At 36.0% G+C, this 24,960-nt stretch overlaps 1 protein-coding gene across 3 annotated transcripts in view; it reads right to left on the bottom strand.

Annotated features, from left to right (window-relative positions):
- LOC101027273 (fibroblast growth factor 14) overlaps positions 1-24,960 on the bottom strand; it is a 334,346-nt gene that overhangs the window by 117,214 nt on the left and 192,172 nt on the right. The window contains exon 1 of one of the 3 annotated variants that reach the window (XM_041584258.1): positions 17,170-17,722. The exons of 1 other annotated variant lie outside the window; for it this stretch is intronic. Coding sequence is in view for 1 of the 2 variants with exons in the window: in XM_018249860.2 (XP_018105349.1) it covers positions 16,569-16,761 (193 nt within the window). In the remaining variant the exon portion in view is untranslated. One more of the 3 variants, XM_018249860.2, reaches the window with a different exon arrangement.

The raw sequence follows: 24,960 nt of genomic DNA, 5'->3' as shown, positions 1-24,960 counted from the left end.
TTTTAAGCCCTCGGGGTTTAATAAATTCCGAAAAATTTGTGATTTTTTTAAAAGTCAGATTTTATAAAAAAAAAAAAAAAACACAAATTTTTGGATTTCGGGGAATTTTGGGTATTCGGAGCTTAGTAAATAATCCCCTTAGTATGTTATAGAACAGATAAGCAACCTTTCATTTGGCATTAATTGTTTTTATAGTTTTTGAATAATTTCCTACTTCTTCTGACTCTTTCCAGATTTCAAATGGGGGTCGCTGATCCCAAATTAAAAACAAATGTTCTGCTAGGCTACACATTTATTGTTATTGCTACTTTTTATTTTTCATCTTTCTATTCAGGCCCTCTCCTATTCATATTCCAGTCTCTTAAAGTCTCTCGAAAGTTGGCCAGATCTCGATCGGTTGGGACTAAAAATCCTGTCGGATCGCGGCCGCATCTGTTCGTTGATGCGGTCCCGCGATCCGACCGCCCGATCCCATTCGTTAGGATCCGATCATTGGGCCCTAGGGCCCACGATCGGATCAGCCTGATATTGCCCACCTCAAGGTCGGAGAGAGATCCGCTCTTTTGGATCTCTCCGTGTATGGCCACATTTAGTCAAATCAATGCATGGTTGCTAGGGTAATTTGTACCCTAGCCACAAAATTCCTGGAATTGAAAATTGGAGAGCTGCTTAATAAAACGCTAAATAACTCAAAAACCACAAATTGCACAAATTCCAGATTGTCTCAAATTATCACTCTACACATCATACTAAAAATGAATTCAAAGGTGAACAACCCCTATAAACAAATATTTTACATTTTAAAAATTGATAACCCTTTTATATGTAATAATACAACAGTAGCTTGTACTTGATCCCAACGAAGATATAATTAAACCGTAATGGAGACAAAACAATCCTATTGGATTTTTTTAATATTTAAATAATTTTAGTAGACTTTATGTTTAGTGATCAAACTTTCAAAAAAAATCCTTTATCCAGAAAATCCCAGGTCCCAATAATTATGGATAACAGGTCCCATACCTGTATTTTATTTGTCATAACTTCTATCAATCTACAGTAGTTATAGCAATCATTATTACTGTAGGTGGTTACGCCCAAACTTTAAGCTGTCCCTTGGTTATGTGTTTTCTTTCCATTTGCCTGCATATACATCCCAGAAACACCAGGTATATTTATCACTCAGGTCATAGAGCTAAAACAAGGGTTTTTAAGGATGTTATATTAAACCAGAAGATGTCCACACAATACTGTCAGAACCAGGGGGATTCAAAAATGTCCTGTCATGTTTTAAAAGCGACCAACGGGGGTCAAGTAGAAACAGGTATGCTTTGCCCCTGTTTCTGTATAATTCCCCATAAAACCAGAGAGAAATGCAAATATCCACATAGGTATTGATTTTTTCAGCTGTCTCCATTCATCACAGTTTATTTTAAAATACCATATACCTAAGACTGAGAAATACTAGGGCTTCTTAATCACTGCTGTTCCATTCAGTGACTCCAAAAGCAATGGTATTCCTTTTATGCCCCACCTACCCCTGGACTTCACAAGCTGAATGTAGATCTGACCTGGGGTTCACTGCAAGACTGCAAGCTAGAAAACAAAGCATGATTTTTAAGATGAACTAGAAGTACCTAGGTTCCACAGGCCTGGCTATGAAACAAAATAGCATGCAGCTTATTTCTAATACAGATTGGCAAACCAATAAGCAGAAACATGTTTTTTTCATTTTAAAACCAAAAGACAGAATGTGCCTAAATCAGTGTATATGTCTGCATCAGGAATATTTTAATCCTCTTGGCACATTTCAAATAATAAAAGAAAATAGACCACAATATTTGAAACGTTAAAAGAATTATTAAGTGTAAAAATTAAACTAATTCATTTAACAGGCTGTGCAAAATAAAAAAATGTTTCTAATATAATTAGTTAGTCAAAAATCTATAAAGGCCGGAGTGACTGGATGTCTAATATAATAGCCAGAGCACTACTTCTTGCTTTGCAGCTCTCTAACCTGTTCCCAGTCAGTAATCTGTGACTGAGGAGAAGGTATATGTGACAAAACTGTTTGCTTTTTAATCTGACATGCTAAGGATCAAAAGCAAACTAACTGAACAGTTATGTACCATGTGGCCCCCTTCAGGTAATGTTATGGCTATTATGTTAGACATCCAGTTACTCCAGCCTTTATACATTACATATTTGGCTAACTAACTATATTAGAAACATTTATATTTGCACAGCTTATCTATTTATTAATTTTACAATTAACTGTTCCGTTAAGTCCAAGTACTAATATCTGACCAGTGACATGAGAGTGACCTAGGAGTGATGGATCCATTAGATGTATGCATCATCACAGTAACATACTGGCCCACATTAGTGTTTTTTGTGCTGACTCAACACATTTTGCGGCCTGACCTATTTTTTATTCGCTTCTGACTTTGGGAAAACCCAGTGAGTTGTTTTATCTTCTAGGATAAAAGACATGAGACTACTAAGTACCATATCATATACAATGTATTATAAAATAAGAGAGGGAAAAAGCTGCTGCTTAGAATGAAGCTGGTTTCATGTGCACAGCCTGTTCCATTATTCTGAGACTGCAGTAAGGGGGATTTCTCTAGGGGCTGAGTGCTTTTCATACAGTGATGCTGCTGCCTTGTTATCATTATATCAGTGCATCTGCTGTAAATTGCATTTCATGAGGACAATACAGCACAAAAACATGTTTTCTTTTCCCCTGGTTTAAAATATCTGGAATACAGTGGAATACTTGGATATTTTAATAAACAAACGAGAAACTGAATTTTTTTTAATGCAACTAAGTTATGGCACATAACTGCACCTCAAATATTGGGTAAAGAATAATTGATTAATTATATTCACTGTGTGATATGTCAGGATTTCAAGAACTATTCAACTTTATCCTTAATCTATATTACAGTTGGACAACCCAGACCTTGACCAAGAGGACTTTCCACCTGGCTAGATCAGTATCTAAAGGAGCATAGATCAGATATCAGCTGGGCTGGATGCATATACAGGCCTACCTACAAATGCTTTCCAGGTACTGGTAGTTTTCCTCTTTGCCTCTCTCTAAACAATCCTATCAAACTTAATACTTGAGTAGGGTATACTGCATTTATATCTTGAGCTGCCTTGAGCCATTAAGGTAGGTGACACTTCTATTTGGAAAATATGCCATCCAAATATTTTACCCTACTCCTAGTTCTACAAAGAACCATCAACCTTGATCAATAAACATATAAAAAAAGATATACAGTAATTAATGGGGAGCAAAGTGTAAGTGGTGTCAATAAAAATATAAAAAACTGTCCAAATGATAACTTTAGAATTATAGATGGATAGTTCAAACTTTAAGATTATGTTAATTAGTGTGACTTTATGTGTACTGTATATATGTGCCCTTTATTGCTATAGCTTTTCTTTTGGTAAAAACAACTATATAGTTTAAAGTCGTAAGGACTAAGGCTCAACAACAGAGAGCCATTTATTTACATGTAATATTCAGCCTGCAATATTGTGAATGTTGCACTGATTTATTGGAAGTCAAAGAAACAACCCACAGTTACACTGTCTTCCTGTGAAGCTGAATATATAGCACTGGCTGCTATACCTTGTGCAGTTACTGAAATGGACAGTGAATGTCAATATGAGACAGTAACAATTTTCAAGGAGCAATAGCTCTCGCAAAGAACCTGGTTTGCCGTCAAAGGTGCAAACATGTTGATTTGAAATACCATTTTCTTAGATCTGTACTAAGCGAGGGAAAGATAATGCTTGAGTATTGTTCCACAAACAAAATGGTACCAGATGTTATAACTAATCCAGTAACAACGTTTAAACTGGGAGAATGTGTACATTAAATATTTGCAGTATAAACCAGTGTGCTATACATTTATGCTAAATCTCTTTCTGTAATATGAGAGCAAGTGGGGGTGTTAGGATATGTATTAATGTGTGTGTTCTCTCATACAGATCCCATATTAATCTGATACTGACACAGTGTCATGTGACAATCTTTGTATTAATAAAGTTTTTTCTTCTTGAAGCAAGAGAAACATGGTGTCTGTGTGTGTGTTTCTTCTCTGTCTAAATAAAGCTGCAGGCTCATGTGAGATTGAGTTACCGGTTATCCCATCTCTTAAGCAGAATGCCAACAGGATAACTGCAGGTTTAGCAAGAAGAACAGCTACAAAGATAGCAGGTAATGCTAAGTGCGTATTTCTCTATCACACTTGGTCATAATATGGCTAAAGTCTGCAATGTGCCACAAAGCACTGCATGTAAATTACTCGATCTGAATATACGATTCATTAAGCAGGAATATTACAAAACGTTTCATCTTAAAATATTCATAAAAAGACAAAGAAATGGTAAATAATTGAATCGTGCTTTTAACTTGTGAAAAATGCTATGCATTCTAATACCCCCTGTAAGCATTTGTCATAAATTATAATATTCTCTGAACTAGTGAAGCATTAAATTACAATATTACACTCATTTCTCTTTACTCTAAATCATGTTTGTTTTTTTTCCATCAGCTTTCCTTTTGAAAAGTTTAGTATTTGCTCCCCAGTGTTTAGAGTTAATTCTCCTGCAGCCAACCACACTTGCAGATATACTTGATATACACAGGAGTTCCTTGTAAAGAAAATATCAGATATCAATCATCATAAGTGAGAAACCAATTAAAGAATGAATGTCAAACTTGTGGCCTGCCAGCTGTTGGGAGCTGAAGTTTCTCCCGCTTCTGGAGGTTTATAGGTTGACATCCCCAAGATAAAAGATTCTTGGAGACGGTGAGGTTTGGTAGGCACACCTGACAGGAGAGAAGGATGTTAAACAGATTTGAGCATGAGAATCCTGATAGAGTTTTCAGTTAAAAAGCAATGTATGTAATGCTAACGAGAACAGTATATTTTACATTGCCGATTCATTCTCCTGCAGAATGTGACACTGTGAATTGCATATATGCTAACTTATACCAACAGGCTAATTAAGGACATTTATGCCCTCAGCAATGTGAGAATGTACTTAAATTTGTATATTTACCATGTTATTGCCTCTATCTATCACTCTTGACTATCTGCATGTAAGCAAGTGTATCCTTAATCCTAACCTGTTTGCGATCCAAGATACACAAGAACTACAGTTATAGATTATGTACTTGGTATTTTTTTTTGCACAGTAGGTTTTCCTTGCAACGCTAATTGCAAAAACACCTTTCATAATATAAACTTCTTGTTTAAGCAAACAAAAGTCCAATAACAAGACTCTAAACTTTCCATTTTTGGGGGAAACCCAAAGGTTGAGATTTATTTCTTTACACAATTGTTTTAAGGAAATACACATGACACACATGTATGTTTGTAGCTGCATTTTCCACATGTTACACTGAAAGAAATCAAGCTCTAAAGATATGAAGATATAATAAGGTGCTGGCAGACTGAATCCTTAAATAATGTTATATTATGGCCATAAATGTGTGACCTCACCCTCCAGTTGACAGCCTCTCCAGTCCAGACCCATTATTTGAAAACTATTATAGTCTATTCACCCTCACCTTGAGAAAATATACAATTTGTTTATGTGACTATTAAAAGAAAACAAAACAAGAAAACATTGTGACCCAGCCCATGCATAGTTAGGACTTTGCAGTTGGTTATCGATGATGTGCCAGACAAGATTAGAGATGCTGTGCTGAAGGTTATTGTATGCTTCTTAATAATCAATCTCTCTACATTGATTCTGATGGTTTTAGCCTCCCTGCAATAACTGAAGCGTGTTATGTAATACTAAGAGACTATAATTAGCATTTGCTCTTAGTAAAGAAAATTTACGCTCCCCCCCCCACACACAAAAAAAAACAATAATCAGTTAAGTACCATAAATAGAGGTTCAGAAAGACCAAACAAATTCAAAAAGACCAAGAAATTAATTTGAAGTTTTTTTTTTGGTTGAATAGGTCCGTTTTCGATCGAATTTGAATCGTACGAATAGTAGTAATATCACATTCAATTCTAAGTTTTTCCCCCCAAAAAAGTCCACCAATCGACTCCAAATAGGTTCTAGGAGGTCCACCATAGGCTAAAACAGCAATTTGACAGGTTTTAGATGGTGAATGGTCGAAGTCTATACAGTATAAATATAATAAATAATGTACAAAAGTTTAATTTATAAAAAAAAAAAATTTGAAGGTATATTGTTAAATACAGTGGTTAAACTGATTTCCCCCAGCTGATGTTAATAGACACTGGTGAGCTGAGAAGATGCTGTAGGTTTCAAAAGCAGGAGGACCACATGCTTAAATAATCTACTGTGTATAGAAAATGCACACACATATACTGGTGTCTGCAATGAGCTGTCTGATCAGCATGCAAAAAAGGGGGGGTTGTAAATAAAATCCAGTGGCCCAGCATATATACAGTATGAGATATACTACCAGTGTGCAAAGAGAGGCACCAGTATTAATGAATTCTTGCACATACTTAATGGAAGGTTCAAAATGTTATGGTACACACAAAGCTAACACCTTTTTTATCCCAGGATTTTATTTTACCCCCCACTTCATAAATGCCAAAATGTGTTACACAGCTACAGTATAAAAGTATGTGTGTTTTTAAAACTTAAAAAAAAAAAAAAAAAAGTATGTGTGTTCTTTTGCTGTATGTCATGCCTGTGTCATAGATAGACATCCATGGAGAAAGTTTGGCTATTTTTAACTGACCTACCTTTCAATGATACTAGGCTACACCTCCAAGCTATTTCATTTTAAGTTGATATAAGGAGGATTATAGGAATAAGACAAGAATAATGGCTCATGCAAGGAAAAACAGACTTTGAAAGTGGAGTTAGAACTGTCTTGATAAAAGCTATCTGCAAAAGGAATTGTCTTACATTACCTATTAACATTTGCATTTGGACTTTCCCACTTATATATAATAATAATAAAATGTAACTTTGTTTGGTGGCATCCAAAAGCATGCATATACAGTAAAATGCCCTTGGATCAAAGTCAGATTTGATCTGACTACATTTACAAGCCACCAAAAGATGGCAAGTTAATTGCCTCATGCAATGTTGCCTATACTATAGCAAGTTCTTAGCAGATTTATTTATTTTTTTCTATGTATGAAGGTATACAATGCCATTTCTTAGTGACTCTAAAATGATGTCCCTTTTTTAAAATCCTAAGATTGTTCCCCATGCAATTATACATGTCCATTGTTTTGTAGGTACATGATGTTACGTTTACTCTTTAAATCCCCCTGCTTGTAGTCAAAAAAACACTTTCATTTGATTAGCATCTGTAAAAAAAAACACCAGACATGAACATTTTGCATAATGTCACTTTAGAACCATGCATCAATACTGAAGCACCATGTATTCCCATGCTGTAGTGGGTAATGATTGTGGTTTATGCAAATAGAGGCCTTGTAAAAATTCACACATTATCAAATATTCACAATATGTGTAATTTATAAAAGAATGAACCAGTATTAATGCATACTGTGCATGTCTAGTTGCAGGATCAGAATTCTATTGTGCATGCAGAGACCATGGCATTCTAGAAGAAAATTAGGCAATGTGGGTAGAACAGTTTTTTCATGCTATCATCTCTTTTTATGCCAGAATTTTACACACTGCTTCAGATACTATGCAAAAATGTCCATATGTGTGACTTTTTACATACCATTTATCTCTTATTTAGCCTAATGGTTCAGAGCTATATATATCCAAACTTGCAGACAGCCTGTTTCGATCTTCTTAGATCTCATCAGCGCAAGATATTGGAACATTGCTTCTGAGAGGTAGGACTTGGAGAGTAGCAAAATCGGGAGCCAAATCTGGTTAGGGTGAAAAGAGCTGAAGGGAGCCAAAATACCCTTAGCTAGCAATTATATGCAAAGTGATGCCTTCTGGAATCAGAACGTATTTACTTGTCTCATGCCATACACACAGCACTGCCTAGATACCAAAAATGAGAGTTTCTCCCATAAGGCATCATGGGTGGAGACATGCAAATCACTCCTTTGTGTCCCTTTGGCCAACTATGCATCCAGAATCGCTGGTTTATAGCACAGATACAGCCTAATGGTTCAGAGCCATATATCCCCATTTTGCTACTCTCCAAGTCCTACTTCTCAGAAGCCATGTTCCAATATCTTGCGCTGTTTGGATATATGTCTGTAAACCATTAGGCTGTATCTGTGCTATAAAACCAGTGGTTCTGGATGCATAGTTGGCCAAAGGGACACAAAGGAGTGATTTCCATGTGTCTGCCCATGATGCCTTATGGGAGAATCAAAACTCTCATTTTTGGTATCTAGGCATGAGACAAGTAAATACCTTCTGATTCCAGAAGGCATCACTTTGCATATACAGTAATTGCTAGCGAAGGACTTTTTGGCTCCTTTCAGCCCTTCTTACCCTAACCAGGCTCCCCATTTCTCTTATTTAGCAAACAGGTAAACAGGATTGATTAGATCTGTTAAACTAGTCTGTGCTGATTAGATCTATTATACTTCATATACATAAGCTGGTTGTGAGTTTACTACCCCTACTGCTCAGTTGAAGGCCATTGTCCACTTATTCTCTTCTAATCGTTATTATTTACACAAAAAAGTTATACTTTAATCATTTATTCTCCGCCTATTGTGAATTTTCCATTCTCCCTTACTGATTTTTCTAGTGTTCTTTCTAGTTTATATTGGGAAGAAGACAGATAGGCGGTTCAGCGTTCTGAAGCAGAAACAAATCTCATCCAATGTTACCACATATATCACTGTGCTGATGACCAGAGTAATTTCCAATTAGCCAGTGAAGAAACAATTGATTCCTAACACCACACAACTAAAAGTAGGCTTTTTCCCTAGATCAACATTTTCTGGTAATTACTGTCCAGTAAGAGTTATACCACAGTATGCTCAAGAGTGCTACAAAAAACTCTTATCATATCTTAATGGTATTGATTTAGCAGTTTAGCGCCACCCCTCTGTAGGGAGCTTAATCGTTTCACTGCCCTACCTATATACAACGGGTAACTCATTTCTTATATATATTTATGGCCATCTCCTGTTCATCTGTGTTGCTTGTAGCTTGAAAAGTTTGCAAATAAGAATAGAAACCAAATATATTCCAGTGCAGCAGTGAATTCTTCCTTGCAGAAACCGATTTTCTGATTTATATAAACACAATTATTATGCATTAGGGAAAATAAATAAAGCAGGCAATACTGTTTAAAGAGCTGTTTAACCAAACAAATGTCAGAATGGCTTCTAATAAATCATATTATTCGACACAGGTAGAGATGAATGGCTTCTCTATGAGCATAGACTTGAAATCACTTCAGTAAAATGTTAAAGGGACACTGTGCCCCCCTTCCTTTACCAGCATAATAAAAACATTGAGGTAATGAGCTTCTATGAAGATGCTACTGGCTCTGATGATGTCTTAGCATTGCATAAGGGTTTCTTCTTCTTTGTCTTCTTCTGTAGGAATCCCATTATAATAGACAAGAGCCATGAATCATCTGCAAATTACTGTATATCCTTGTAACCATATCTTAGTGATATCATCAGAATTGGTACTAGGTGAATTTGTGTCACATGACTCACTGAACCTTGTGTATTATAATAAAAAAGGTACCCCATATTGTAAAACACGAGAAGATTCTATATCAGAGTTCAATAAAAGCATTTAGCCTATATGGTGATAGCAAAAAGGGAAAGTTGCACCCACCATTAGACAATATTAATTAGGTGGGAGGTGATTTTACAACCCCCTGTTGTAAAATTTGAGGATATTAGAAGTCACCTCTGAGTTCCATGACCTGTATAGCACTGGGCCTTCAGCGTTGTGCCTTTATTTGATTGCAGAACTTCTTGGTAACTTATCCATATATTTTTACAAGAGGGGGTACATTATTCACTATACAAACCTCAGGATGAGTCAGGTTATTGGTCTAGTGGTGTTAAACAGTTTGAAGGTGGGTACAGCAGTCATTCTAATAAAAAACTCTAGGCATAGAATTTGCAGGGACATCCCGTAGATTTGCTTATGGAAATACACACAGACATACCATAAAACTATATCAGCATACTGATTGCTTGTTATATCTAAACATCAATGTTATAATTTAATGATAACCTGACAGCAGGGTCGGATTTCATTTGAGGTTATTGATTACGTATCATTTTACCTTAGCAGCTCCCCTTTAGATGCAAACATGAATATAAATGAGAATTCCTATGTAAAATACTGCTTGCCAAAATGTTTCTCTAAACATATAATACAATTAAAACCTACCTGCTAACTTTTTAACAGTGAGCTATTGAGGGCTAATGTTAGTGAGATTTTCTTAGCCTCTTGTGCTCCTGTAAACACCTCTAAAATGACTATATAAAATATATCTCACAGATAAACAACGCCAATCAATGTTACTGTAGTATTGATTTTTGGTTGCCATAACTTTATATCAAGAATGCCAAGAGGTCAGAGGCAATTTGAAGGGGAACAACTGTCTTCTAATATTGTGTTTATGTATTCGCGAATTTTATCTGCACAGTTTCGCAGATTTATTCACTGCCAGTGAAACATGGAAATTCACAGTGAATCCCTGCTTGGCAAATTTATTCACCCATCACTAGTGATAAGCATGGTACAAACAAAATAAGGAAAATGAGCGCCCAACACTGGTTAGTTTTTACCTCTGCTCCAGTGATTTTATTTCCTAAATGGAGCACTGCCCCATGGAAAAAATGTATGCAATTGTATATCTAACATATTGTTATTTCCCAGTGAATCCACCCTTCCACGTCCTTTAATTCTTGCCATGGGTAGTGGTAAGCTCTACTGCACCCTGCAGCCCTTGGCATAAACTAGACTGCTAGTCTGCAGTACTGCTGAGCTCTTTCTGCTCCATTATAAAAGCGCCCCCTCAGGGCACAACCCTTGAGGTTGATCCTGGACCCTTGCTGCCAGGGTCGGACTGGGCTGGTGGGACACTGGGAAAAAACCCCAGCCCACGTAGGCCCTGCTGGCCCAGATCCGCTCCAGCGTGGCTTGCATAGCCTCTCCTTCCTAGCCTACCCAGCCCAACCGCAGCACGAATCAGTGTGCAAAGAACATGGGGGTAAGGGGGGACAGAAGAGATTTGCCTTGTGGTGAGGGACCCTTGGGGGGTTGCAGGCTCTTGACCTGGCAGCCCACACCCCTCCAGTCCAACGTTGCTTGCTGCTGTGCCCCCCCTCACCTTTTTGAAGCCAGTCCAGGATGCTGAGAAGCACAATTGCGCTCCCTGTGCCAAAAAGATCTTAAAGAAGTGCCATTTTTGCAACGCCTGCTAACCAGTGGCACATTGCTGTCTGAGGCCAGTTTCTCAACTCACCTCATTGGTGCAGTGCCCCTGACAATGATTGGTTCAATGTGCAAAAATTATGACATCATCAAGCACCATTGTATAATGATAATTATAATTTACAGGATATAAACATATACACTATACAGTAACACAATAAAATGCAGAGAACCCCAGATATATACACAAGTATTTACACAAACATGAATATTCAACTACCTTATGCAACTACAAAAGCAAATCTACCACTTTTAAAAATAATAAATTTTTTCCCAAGATTTCTGTTGACAAAATTAAAAACAGTTCCTTGTTTTAAAGGGGAACTATTGCGCAAACAAAAATTTAATATAAGCTTCCTCATACTGAAGTAAGAAACTTTATAAATACAATGAATTAAATATCCTGCATTGGTTATGAAATAATCAAGTTTATCTTCACTATTCCTCTCTCAGCATCTGTTTCTCCTCATTCTGTCTTCATGCAGCAGTTGGGTGTCAAATGAATGATCCAATATATCTTATAGGGGGCTCCCTTTCCTAGCAGATGAATTAGAGCTCACTCAAATAACTGATTCAAGTACAAACAAAATCTAAACAAAATAACTGCCTTTTGCACAAATCCTGCATGTAGAGAGACAGGATTTCTGGTGATTTTAATAGAATGAGCTCTAATACATCTTCTAGGCAAAATGAGCCCCCTATAAGATATATTGGATCATTCATCTGACAACCAACTCCTGAATGATGACAGAATGAGGAGAAACAGATGCTGAGAGAGGAATAGTGAAGATAAACGGTAGATAATTTTTAATTGATTGTATTTAGTAATTTAGTATTTAGTTTCTTATTTCAGTATACGGAAGCTTATATTAACTTTTCATTTTCATTATAGTTCCCCTTTAATGATAGTGTCTTGTTGCCATGCAGTTTGACATTTTTATAGAAAAGAATATTCTCTATAAAACATTTATAAAATGCTTGATACTATATAATACTATTTGCCAATTAGCGACATTTTCTAGTATTAAAATGTGTATTTTTTTTGTCACATGAAATGATGAGTGTAGTTGCAGAATACATATTTATAGTTACACACTAGATTTAGATATTAATCAGTACAATCATACATTGTAAATGGAGGTTTTAAGATAGATGTCAGTGATGCTTGAAATCAGTTTCCATTGGATCCTTAAATAGGCTTTGGGGGATAATGAAAGATGTAGTAGAGCAACAGGCAGCTGTAGTGAAGTGCTAATTTTACTGTATCTTTTTTCTTACTTTACAAAAACATGTCCTGCTCCTGTTAAAGAGTCTCTTTCATACATTATTTTCAATTAAGATATTTTTATGAGCAAAGTCTGATTATTCAGTTACAAAGGGATGCCATTTTTTGTAAGCCTTTCTGATGCTTTTGCAATAACATCATGTTCCCTGAGAATGGCTTAATCACAGCTTCCTGTAAATAATTCTTTGGCTTAAGAATATCACTGTTTGAACACATGTGAGTCAGTTAGTCTGTTTCAGTTATTTTATTGACTCACCTTTCATCAGGCAGGGGTGTTTGGTTATGGATCTGTTAAAAAATGTATGAGTGATGTTGCGTGAATAACCCAACTAACTGCTCCCACAAATCTCCAACAAACAGATGAAGCTTCCCAAATGGGAAGTTGGTAACATCTTGATGTTAAGATATCTGGCAAGCCTACAGTGTAGTCACAGAATACAATATTATTCCATTAATATTCATAGCCATATTCATACTTTACTCTAGAAATTCAAAATGTTACTTTAGCAGTAATCGCTGGTATATGCCTACAGCTGCAGGTTTAGATGATAGCAGTATGAGAACTGAAACATGGAACAATAAAATAGATTTAAACATGAATAGACCTTATAATTATTATATGTGTATATAGCATGCAATGCCTGCGAGTGGGAATGAAAAGCCGCCTGTGCTGCTGATGGTGTATAGGCAACCTTCAGTGATTCTTGTGTTGTGGCTTCAGGAGCTGGAGAATCTCAGGTTATGATTAGGAACCCAAAGGGCATGTCTTATGGTAAATGTATGTTCTGTACAAGGAAATATATAATAAAACAATACATTTTGTTTGTTAATTTCCAAATGACTTCTGCTTTCTCTTTTTTTTAATCCTTTTCTTTATTGGTGTCTCTATATTTACCCAGGTCTTTATTAGGTTCATTTACTTTAAACAGTAAAGATTTCAACCTGAATATACAACAGCCATAAATAATCAAGTACGAGGATCATGTTGCAAAATATTCCAAGTGCATTCAACGTCAATGGAAAATACAGACCTTTGGTCTTCTGGATGTATATGGCAGCCAATGGATCATTTATTTTCATGGCAAATGACATTATTGATTATTAATGGCCTTTCATTTCAAGAGCTGCTAACAAGTCATAATACCAATTACAGTGATATTAAATAAGCACACGGTTATTTTCCTTTACATCCTCCTGTATTCTGTAGAGTCTGCCAGGCTTAGTAATGGATGTATAAAAAGTGGCAGCCAAGAGAAGCATTAGAAACCAAAGAAAGAGAACACCTGTAGCAGTGCATTGACAGTCAGCATGCAGTTGTATGTCTGACTCAGTCTGTTAGAGACAGTCATGATAAGGGCAGGAATGCCACTCACCTGGAATGATTGTGAACTACATTTCCCAGCATTCTCTGTCCAAGACTGTATGTTGTAGTTCAGAACAGAAGCAATCTGTGAGAGTTTAACTATGCATGTTTTCTAGGTGGCTAGGAAATTTCCCATACAAAATCTGCAAAGTTGTATTTAGGTCATAATGACCTGCTTCTGTGTTCCTTGATTCTTCTACTTTCAGTAACAGTACAAAGATCCATTTCTTTTAGTGGTGGTTTTTATGTATTTAATTTTTTGAAGGGAACCCCATGCAGCTTTGCCTTCCTGACAAAGATATTTACACCTGAAGGTAAGATTAATCCTACATCAATAAGTAATAGGGGAAACAAATCATGAATAAACATATACCCTTGATGGCAAATATGCAGTAGCACGGTTTACTGTGCATAGCTTTTCTCTTCCTCACTGTTGACACCAGCATTAAGAATAAATCCAAACTAGGTGATTTCCATTTATGCAAACATAGCATATAGCAGAGGAAAATGAATGGCAGGCAGGACTGCAGACTCATCCTGTGACATACTCCAGGTAACAAGATCTCTACATTTCTAAGCTCATTTTATACACATCAGCTGATACAATCAAACCTGTCAAATCTTTCACTGGATAATTTTTCATACTTTGTTCTGCTTAAAATGAAAGCATTATTTAGAGAAGATGTATTCACTCTATGGGGCTATACTAGGATTTAATAAACTCCATTTTCTGCTCCCCCCCCCCAAAGCTATAAGGAAACAAAAGAAAAATCCATAGCAACCCATAAACAGGGGCAACTCATTGGAGCTGCCTACAAAGAATAATTATGGGAAACTCCAAAAAATAATGGCTTATATTTTTTCTCTGACTGCTACCATTAGTCTTATCTTATTAACACACAATGCTTTTATTAAACCAGGCAACTAAGAAAAATCTAAATAACCTTGGTTTAAAATACATTAACATACATGTATGATGTGTTATCTGCAGTACTATACATTTTCTAGTTATCCATTGATAGTAAAGATGCTAAAATATTGATGACGATGAAAAATGATGATAATAATAATAATAATGATCAAATAATTATTTTTAAGATGCTAAAACTATAGTACAAGAGAGGATGATTTTATGTAAAATATACTTTAGACTAGGAGATCTTCTCACTAAAATTGGTACTCAGTAAATGCAACCTGTTAACCTTGTCTACGATTAGGTGCTGTGTTTTTCAGATCTACCGCAGGCTTTTCAGATGGAAACAATTGCATTTCTTTATGAGACATACAGGAGATGCCATTGATGGGGTTAAGTATCCCTACCAACCCTACTGCGAGCGACACATGAAACAGTTTTTTTTCCACAATATTTCCTAATAGCATCACACCCACAAAATCAGCATTGTGAGGAAGAACATTACTCTTTAATCTCATGGTTAATGATTATTTACATTAGTAATTTAGATTTGAAGATTAGTGCGGCAAAACCATAGCCTATTAATTCCAAATGTCAAAGTGAAAGCTTCTGATCATACTGCTTTTAAATGATTAAAATCTGATTTATTTTTTACCTGAAACTATAGTAAGGGGTTTATTGTGCAGATCCTCTTTGGTTTACTTTGTGTGTTTAATGCATGCATTTATCAGTGCTGTCCATGACTGAAAATCCGGACTCCTGTGGAGTGAGTCAGAACACGGTGGTCCTGATAAAGCTCATTGATATTCATTAATATAGCTGTCTAACACTAACACAGGTACATACATAATGTACAATTCCAGAGGTTTGTCAATGTAACTGTTATACTGTGTCTTAAATGCTACAGTGGTTCACTGAAGGGTTCTTACAAAGTGCTCTGAAGGTTAATAAATTGTCTCATATAAAGACTTATATGTGCTGAGAATACTTGTATTGCACATATATACTGTATTTAATTGACAATAATAGATACTATACTGGGTAGTAGAATTTAAGTAGAATTTATACCTACTTTTAAGTTCTATTGGTGAGATGTTGTTCTAAATATTTTTTTTGAACATCTGCCCCCACCCCATCAGACTGAAGTAAGGAAAACAGGGATGAACAAACCTGCATTTTGGATACAGTGCAGTAGAGCAAGGCACAAATGAATGCATATGGACAGAAAGTTGAAATACTAGAATAAGTCATAAGCTACTTTAAAGTCCTTTGCACTTTCTCCTTTCTCGCCTTGCCAATAACTTTGAAACTGAATGTGTGCTCTACTACAGGCTAAAAAAGCTGATTTCGAGTATAATATTCATCATCTGCACGAACAGTAGATTTGCAGTCAAGTTAGAATGACAACTTCACATGGATCAGTGGAAAATGGATTGTGTGTTCAAACTCATTACAGAAATATGCAGAACTACACAACAAAGGGTAAAGAGAGACACTAAGGGATTAAAAATAAGTATGAGCGCATACATTCTGCCATTGAGGGCACAGAATCCGAGAAAGGGAAAAAAAAAACAATGTAATCATGAAAACAGCTGACAAACGGACACAGACCAACCGACCTTGTCGTCTCAGCCTTCTTTTCTTGAGGCCAAAGATTCGCACTTTGGAGAAAATATCCACCAGGTTTCCATTACAAAGGCCTCGCTTTTTACTAGGGCTGCTGCGCCTCTTGCTAGCGGAGGGACGGTCCAAGTGCTGCTCTCGTGCCTGTCGTTTTTGTCGGATCAGTCCACTTGCGATAGCTGCTGCCATGCCACCTCCCGTACACGCTTATCGGGCTAGGAAGCTCCGAGAGGGAGGGGCTAGCAGAAAGCCGAGGTGGGACACCCCACCAAGTTTTTAGATAGAACCCAGATGATCAGTCTCTTGGAGATACAAAGAGCCAAACCAAGGGCCTCAGCCCCTATGAAGATAGCTGGGCATCTCTCTGCTCCCTTTGTCAGATCACTTTAGACAACCAGTAGTGAAATGGGAGAAAAGAAACAGGACGTGACAACCCAGAGTTACTTCCCTTTAGAAGGAGAAGTAAATAAACAAGTAGAGTAAAGGTACAGCATATGTATGTATATTTATTTATACACACATATATATAAAATAAAAGGAATACAGCAAAAATATTGGTATGTTCCAAACAGAACTTCGTTAGCAGCTTTCTCTCACCTCTTCCGCTGTAGAAACTGGCATCTATGTTTGTTGGTAGTGGAAAGCTCAGAGAGAGATGGGGGTGGGCTTAGCTGGTCTCCTCAGTGCCACCCACACACCAGACAATGCCTGCTTCACTATTTCAAGTGAACTGAAAAAGCAGGATGAAGAAGATGGTTAAGGAGAGGAGGAAGGATTAGGAGGAGGAGGAGGAAAAGAATGGGGAGGCAGGCTTCCCTTTTGAATTAGCATGGCCATGGGTAGCAGGTAAACGAAGGCTTAAGCATCTGAATCAACAGACTATGAACTGCCGCTCCTGTGTATCTCCGTAAGACCATGCTTTGTGATCCTCTCTGATTTCAGGCACCAAGAAGCACTGCATGTAAAATCAGCATCAGGAGACAATCTTCTTTCCTGCTCATTCTTTAATCAAATCATTCCCCCCCTCTTCTCTCCACCCCTTAAAAAAAAGCAGAAATAAAAAAGCAACACAGCTTTGTGCAATTTTCTTGAGAAATTGCTAGTTTGTAGCAGATCCAAGCCTCTTGCTCAGTTGGTGTCCTTGATTGTAATGCCTCTCTCCCCAGAAATTAAGCATGCTTAACTGCAATCTTCTGGCTGGATTGCTTTTACATCTTGCCGAGGAATAAGAAAGCTAATTCTACCAGAACACAAACTGCCTCCTATGTACTGAAAGGCTAAAAGCAGGAACTGACAATATAAAAAAAGAAATAACACAAAGTTATCAGTTCAGCCCTCCTGTTGTAATTAGAGATAGTCACTTTCTTTGTGCTGACAATGTGCCGATGTGAGAAATATGTGCAGAACAGGAGGCATGGCACTAAGCTGAAAGACATCAACACAGCATTAGAATGATACTGTGTGAGGATGCCACTGGCAAAAAACTCATGCATAACAAAGAGATGACTAGCCTGTTTAAAAGGAAAGGTAAAAACAGAGGAAGCATCTGACAGCTACAGACAGATCAGCTCTAGCAGGTTTAGCAAATCAAATTCACAGCAGTGACATTCCTAGACATCTCTGTCTAATGCAGCCACACGCACGCACAGTGGGAACAAGGTTTGCATTGAGAGCCATAAATATGAAAAATGACCTCCACAAACATTTTCGTTTTTAACAGCTCAATCAGTCTGGATGCAATTTCAGAAGAAGAGCTCCTTTTTTTCTCGTCCTATTTACATGTACCACTGTGAAAATGTGTGAATAACAGGTGCCATCGCAAAGCAAAGGAAGCTTAGTTGAACAAAGGAAAAACATTCTACTTCGATGGATGCAAACGATAAACAGAGTGATAAAAAGGAGTAGCTTGGAGTGCTGTGAAAAAAACACCTACTGTGTGAATATCTTGAGCACTCTGAGTTCTCCCACGCAGCGCACAGGCTGAATGTAAACAGATGCAAAAACTCCAAAGTCAAATACAAAACTTTTCCCCTTTCATCTGTAAGCACTCAAAAGATCCATCCTGTTAGGTTCACACAGCCATATAAAGAACACATTATTGATTATTTCCAAGCCAGTCAACTCCCTTTCAGGTGGAATTTGTGTGTACAAAGCACTGCTGGGCTGAATAGATTTTAATAATGATTTAGGATCAGGGGGAACTAGAGCAGCCTGGCCAAATGTAAAAGATCTTATAGACAAGAGCTGCCCTAATGGAGGGCTGAGAGCCATGCACACAGCTAATTTCCCTAGATTTTTCCTTTTTAAAGCATGGTGGCTTGACACATCATAATCTATTTTAAATTGCATGCTTACAAAATTAACACAAATCTGGAGATTAAGTGCACATTTCAATAAATTTCATTCTGTATTCCTGGTTGAAAACAGTGCCAGTACCTTAGGGTGTTTGAGGAATGTTCTGCATATCTGAATCCTAAAGCTCTTTCAGCACCAAGGACAGTTCATTTCAGCAGACTTGTACTTAATCCCAGTTTCAAATACCGCAGACGTTAATTACATTTAACGGCCATGAACATTTAAGAGATTATATGAACAGCTATAAAATTCTTAATGCATGGGATTGAATTAAATATACATTTGTTAAACAGATGTGTGTGTGTGTGTGTATTACTGTACACACACTCACAATGCTGCAAATTAGAATCACCTATTCCTTTAATTGTTGCAGATGTTTGAAATTAAAACTCAATGCTTAGATTTACATTTTTGCTTCTAAAGTTTGTGATCCTGGTAAATGCTATTATTTTTCAAAGGAAACTCAAGAGAGCCATCTGCTGTTTTTATGTATATTACAACAACTACATAGATGGGATATTTCTTTCAAAGTGTGTTTCAAAGAATAAAAAAATTAACAACATTTAGGATTTGCTGAAGCTAAAATGTTTACAATAATTGTTTAAATCATGTTGATATGATACTTCTTTGCTAGATTTTTAAAATGAGGGTATAAAGTCATATAATTAAAAGGTTTCTATGCTAAATCTATGAATTGATGTAAAGCATTAGGATTCCCCACATCTGTGAACATGCAGAAGGTCTATAGATAGGAGGGACTACTTGAAGGAGACTATTATTGGTTATTAATTTGCACTAATATTAAGAGAGGAATGGTAAGCCAGGAATAATCATCAGTGTTTAAAAAAAAAAAGTATACAGGATTAAAAATAAAGAGTTTATGTATACAAAAGTATAGAGTAATAATTACTCTAATAATAATGATGTCATTAATTGCTTGGAAATCAAAATGCCATTGCTGTTCTTGAAATAAATCAGTACCCAAATCAGTGCAATATGTTGCATTTTGTCAAATACTGTATGATGCATCCTTATGTTTTAAAAGGTAATTTAAAAGGAACTGTTGTAGGAGTTAAATTCTAAGGCTGAAGAAGGGGAAAAAAAACTGTGTGAGATAACGCTTGTCATGGTGATTTTAACAGCTTGACTAATGTTGCTTTGCTAATTGTAAAGTGTTCACAACCTCTTTTAATGTCATTATCATATTCTGATCTAGTTCAAAACAAGACACAATCTCAAAAATATCTCTATGGAGGAGAGGAGCGATTATATATATATATATATATATATATATATATATATATATATATATATATATATATATAAGGCTCCTGTGTGGAGCCGAAACGTTGGACATATTGACATATTGATTCCGGTGATTCCTTGATATTTAGTGCAAAGAAATAGACAGCACTTGCAACTTAATGCAAAAAGACATGTTCACATGGCTTGAGAAAGGGCCAAACTGGCCTCGAAACGTCACTGTTAAAATGTGCACATATTATGGTGATATATACACTTTTTTAATATATACTCTTTTTGCATTAAGTTGCGAGTGCTGTCTATTTTCTTTTGCACTATGTGTGTGTATATATATATATATATATATATATATATATATATATATATATATATATATATATATATATATATATATATATATATATATATATATATATATAGATAGATATAGATATAGAGATATATATAATATATTATTATAAACCTCCACTGACGAAAGCTCCTGTGTGGAGCTGAAACGCTGGATTTCAAATAAACCTCCACTTCATCAACTTTGTTGTCTCGCTGACTTGCTGTAAACTTTGCCTCAGTGTGCCGTCACCCCCTGCAGTATCTATCTGATTTCCATGGACTGGCACCCAGGTTTCATTACTGACTTATGGATCTGTGTTCCATTTTTTCCTATATATGTGTATGTATATATATATATATATGTATATATATGTATGTATATATATATATATATATATATATATATATATATATATATATATATATATATATATATTATACATAATAATAATGGTAATAATAAAAATATATTGATAGATAAGATAGATAGACACACGCATAACAGGACATACACAAGATGTACAACAGGACATATACTATTCACAGATTTGACACAGGTGTTCAAATAGGATATTTCTGAGCCTGTCTAAGCTTTTGAAGGGTAATTGCAAAATGGCCATATGATCTGTGTAGTCTGTGTAATTTTCCCCTAAGACCTCACTGCAGATTAAACTAGGGCTTTTCCTTCCTTAGGGATCAACTGTGCATAAAATACAACTTGAAAGTGTGACAGTGTGAAATCAAGAGCATTCATATATGCAAAATAAGTTTCAAGTAATTTTGCAAAGCAAGTAACACTACTGTTTTTTTGTATTTATTTTTTTTTTTGCTTGTTTATGCCATGGGGCCTGAATTATGTACAATCTGAATTACTTCTCTTCCCAGTCAGCAGAGAATTGGAGTGCAATGCAATAGAGAATTCTACAAGCATCAAAGGCTAACTCTCATTATACATTTGTTGGCTTTGCTGGATTTTTTGTGCTAGTTTCATTTTATAAACGTTTCCTGTATATTACCCCAACGGAATGCTAAAATAATCAAAGCAATGTAAAGATAACCATTAGACTGCAATTTTTAGTATTGCACCTATTAATGATGTTGTTGATGTTGTGTTAATGCAGTAATAGAGTGACAAAGTGTAAATAGAAAATTGCCATTTTAAAATATAAGGGCTGCCTATTAAGATCCTAGGATTCACAGTGCACACAAACAAACCAAACATGTTAGGTCAAATGAACCAATTAATAGACAGAGTTCTGTGTTTGCTTCCGCACTTTTTCCTGTTACAGTTAGAGCTGCAGTATTTCTGGTCAGGTGATCTCTGAGGTAGCACACAGACCATCATGAAATGGGGGTTCAAGTCAAGAGATATAAAAGGGCAATATTTACTTTAAGTTGCACTAGTGTTACTTAGGCAAGCAAAGCGAAGTTGCGCTAGCGTTGGCTAATTTGCATACAGCGGGAAGTGAAAGTTGAATGGATGTTTATGTTGCAGCAAATACATTCGATTACACAAACCCAGGGAACCTTAATACAATAAAACAGAGTTGTTAAAATGCCCTACACATAAGCCCAGTGTATAGTTTATGTGCCATATGTTAGGAAATGTAGGGGGGAACCCGATTACCCCCAAAAAAAGTTACGGTCTTTTGCAGGCTATCACTCAGAAAAAGGGAAAGACGCCAGCAGTTTTTTGGGACTTAGAAAATTTTTCAACAAAAAATTGAGGAAGTCCTATCCACTCCATTGCACTTCGCTTGGTCTGAGGTGGCAAGGGTACGTCTGGCGCAAGAGGCAACGTTCTAGTAGTATGTGCCATTGGGTAATCATAAATAGAAAATTGCCATTTTAAAAATAAGGCCACCCCCTGGGATCGTACGATTCAGTGTGCACACAAACATACCAACAAACCATACTTGTTAGGTCACATGAGCCAATTAACAGACAGCATTCTGTCTTTTGCTTCAACACTTCTTCCTGTTAGAGATCACCTGACCAGAAATACTACAACTCTAACTCTGAGACAGCACACAGACCATCACAAAATGGTAGCTCAAGGCAAGAGATATAAAAGGGTAATATTTACTTAAATATATAGACCAGTTTGATACGATTCTTTTAATATGCCACTTAATATGATATAAACTATCTGTTGCTTAAGTGTTCATTTTGGGGGTATAGTTTTCCTTTAATAATAAAAGTCATTTTATAAAGTCAGTTAACAGTACTATGCAGATATTATTATGAAATCCACTATACAAACCATTTTTTTGACAGCTTTTCTCTTAAGATTAGCAGGAAAGAATAAAAACAATTGTACAATACAAGTTTTTACAATGTGAATTGCCTGCATTTAGTGACATGTAACACTTTTGATATCTATGAAAATATAAATATATATATATATATATAAATATATTAATGTAAATAAAATGAAAATATCTTGTGAATAATTAAATAAATCTAGGAATGGACTTTCACTTATAAATGTGTGGTTTCTGATATAAAGGAGCGCTAGCCAGGTAAATGGTACATAATTGCAATTTTATTTGTGCTGTGATTGTCCTTAAGAGCTTTTTAAATATGGCTTAATTGCAGGTTGCAAATATTTATATGTACACACTGCATTCAAACGGCAGAAAAAAATATTCTCTCAATGTCTTTCCCAGTATTGCGAAATTTATATTTGCAAAATTACCGTCAATACTATATTTTCACACAGTGGCCACACGCATTTCATTTGCAGGCCATTTTAGAATGTTTGGCCACAATGCATATCTCACCACAAGAAAGGAAGGGCACAGCAGTTCAATATTTTAGCGTTGAAAATATGTGCAAATCTACCACATGTGACTAAATATGTCAAATAACTGATTCCAGTACAAAACAGAATCTAACAAAATAACTGCCTTTTGCACAAGTTCTGCATGTAGAGAGACAGGATTTCTCATGATTTTAATAGAGTGAGATATAATACATCTCCTAGGCAAAATAATATAATGGATAATGGATCATTTATCTGACACCCAACTCCTGAATGAAGACAGCATGAGGAGAAACAGATACCAGATTTGGTAAATACAATGTGTTTGGGGTATATAGGATGGTACCTAGAAATGGGTTGCACAACTGAGTCACTCTTGCCTCTATACTTGGCTGTGTTGTTTAACTCAATGTGTAGGTCTACAGAGAAACAGATTGAAATTTACTACATAGATTATATAATGTCTGGCACTTTGAAGAGTCAAAATCCAACTAAGCATACATTTAACAGCTTTTTGTTTTTGCACTGAATTCACATTTTTAGATTAAGCCAAACTCCAAATCCGTCATGAATGATTCAGCTGAATACCAATCTTATTTTGCATATGCAAATCAGCAGCGGGAGGGGAAAAAGAGAACGTGTGGTTAAAATTATTTTGCTTAATTGTTTTGTGATGAAAAGGTCACATGATTTTAAGGGTTCAGTTCGGACAGGCTGCTGAAAAGACTGAATACTGAAACAAATCCTGGATTGGCCCATCCACATGGGATTTGTGGATTACTATAATTCAGGGGGTTTAAGACTTATTTTTATGTTAAATTCTTGCTAAGATATAAATATAACAGAAGAATATAGGAATTGATAAAAAAAATGTCATGTTTCTAAAACTTTTTTTTACAAAGTATAGCAGCAAAGGGCATGGGACCAAGATTTTGTATAGCCCACAGATTTCTTTGCAGAATATCACTTTATTAGAACAAGCTGGGTCAAAAAGTTGGACACCTATTCTCAACTATTGTTCAAAAACGATTTTATTTTCAACATAACTGTTCATGCAGGTCTCAGATTTTTAGCTTTGCATATATATTTGTCCAAGGTTGCATGGTAACACTCCTCCATGTTTCTCATAATGAATCTAAACACTCTAATGGTCAAATACTGTCACTACAAAGTAAAATTGTCTTATCACAGAGGGGTATTCATGGAATTCTGCACTTGACCTGAAGAAAGAAAAATCCTACTAAATAAAAAACACAGAAAACCAAATGGCTGGGGACTGCAAAGTGCTACAGTAAAACACCAAAACCTGTAGCATACAGAACTACAGTAATGTGTTAAAATTTTTAGATAAATGAAAGTATTCCCATGTACTTTCCTTGCTGATATTACTTTCTCACGTCACACTACATAAAACACAGACTGCAAGGAAATCAATAGCACGTTCACATGGTAAGCCACAGGGTGTTAGCAAGGTCAAACTAATTTAAATAGACAGGTCTGTAATATTACATAGAAAGTCTATCGGCAAGCACACAATATGCCATCACGTTATATCTCTTTAACAAGAGCATAATGGTAATTGGGATTTTATATATGGTTTAGCACATGTGCTAATGGGTGGCGATATTCAACACAATATCTAGTCAAAGGTTAATTATTTGATCACCATAGAAAAA

This window comes from Xenopus laevis, chromosome 2S (genome assembly GCF_017654675.1).
Source record: "Xenopus laevis strain J_2021 chromosome 2S, Xenopus_laevis_v10.1, whole genome shotgun sequence".
NCBI classification, from domain to species: domain Eukaryota; kingdom Metazoa; phylum Chordata; class Amphibia; order Anura; family Pipidae; genus Xenopus; species Xenopus laevis.
This window is presented reverse-complemented; position numbering and strand designations above follow the sequence as displayed.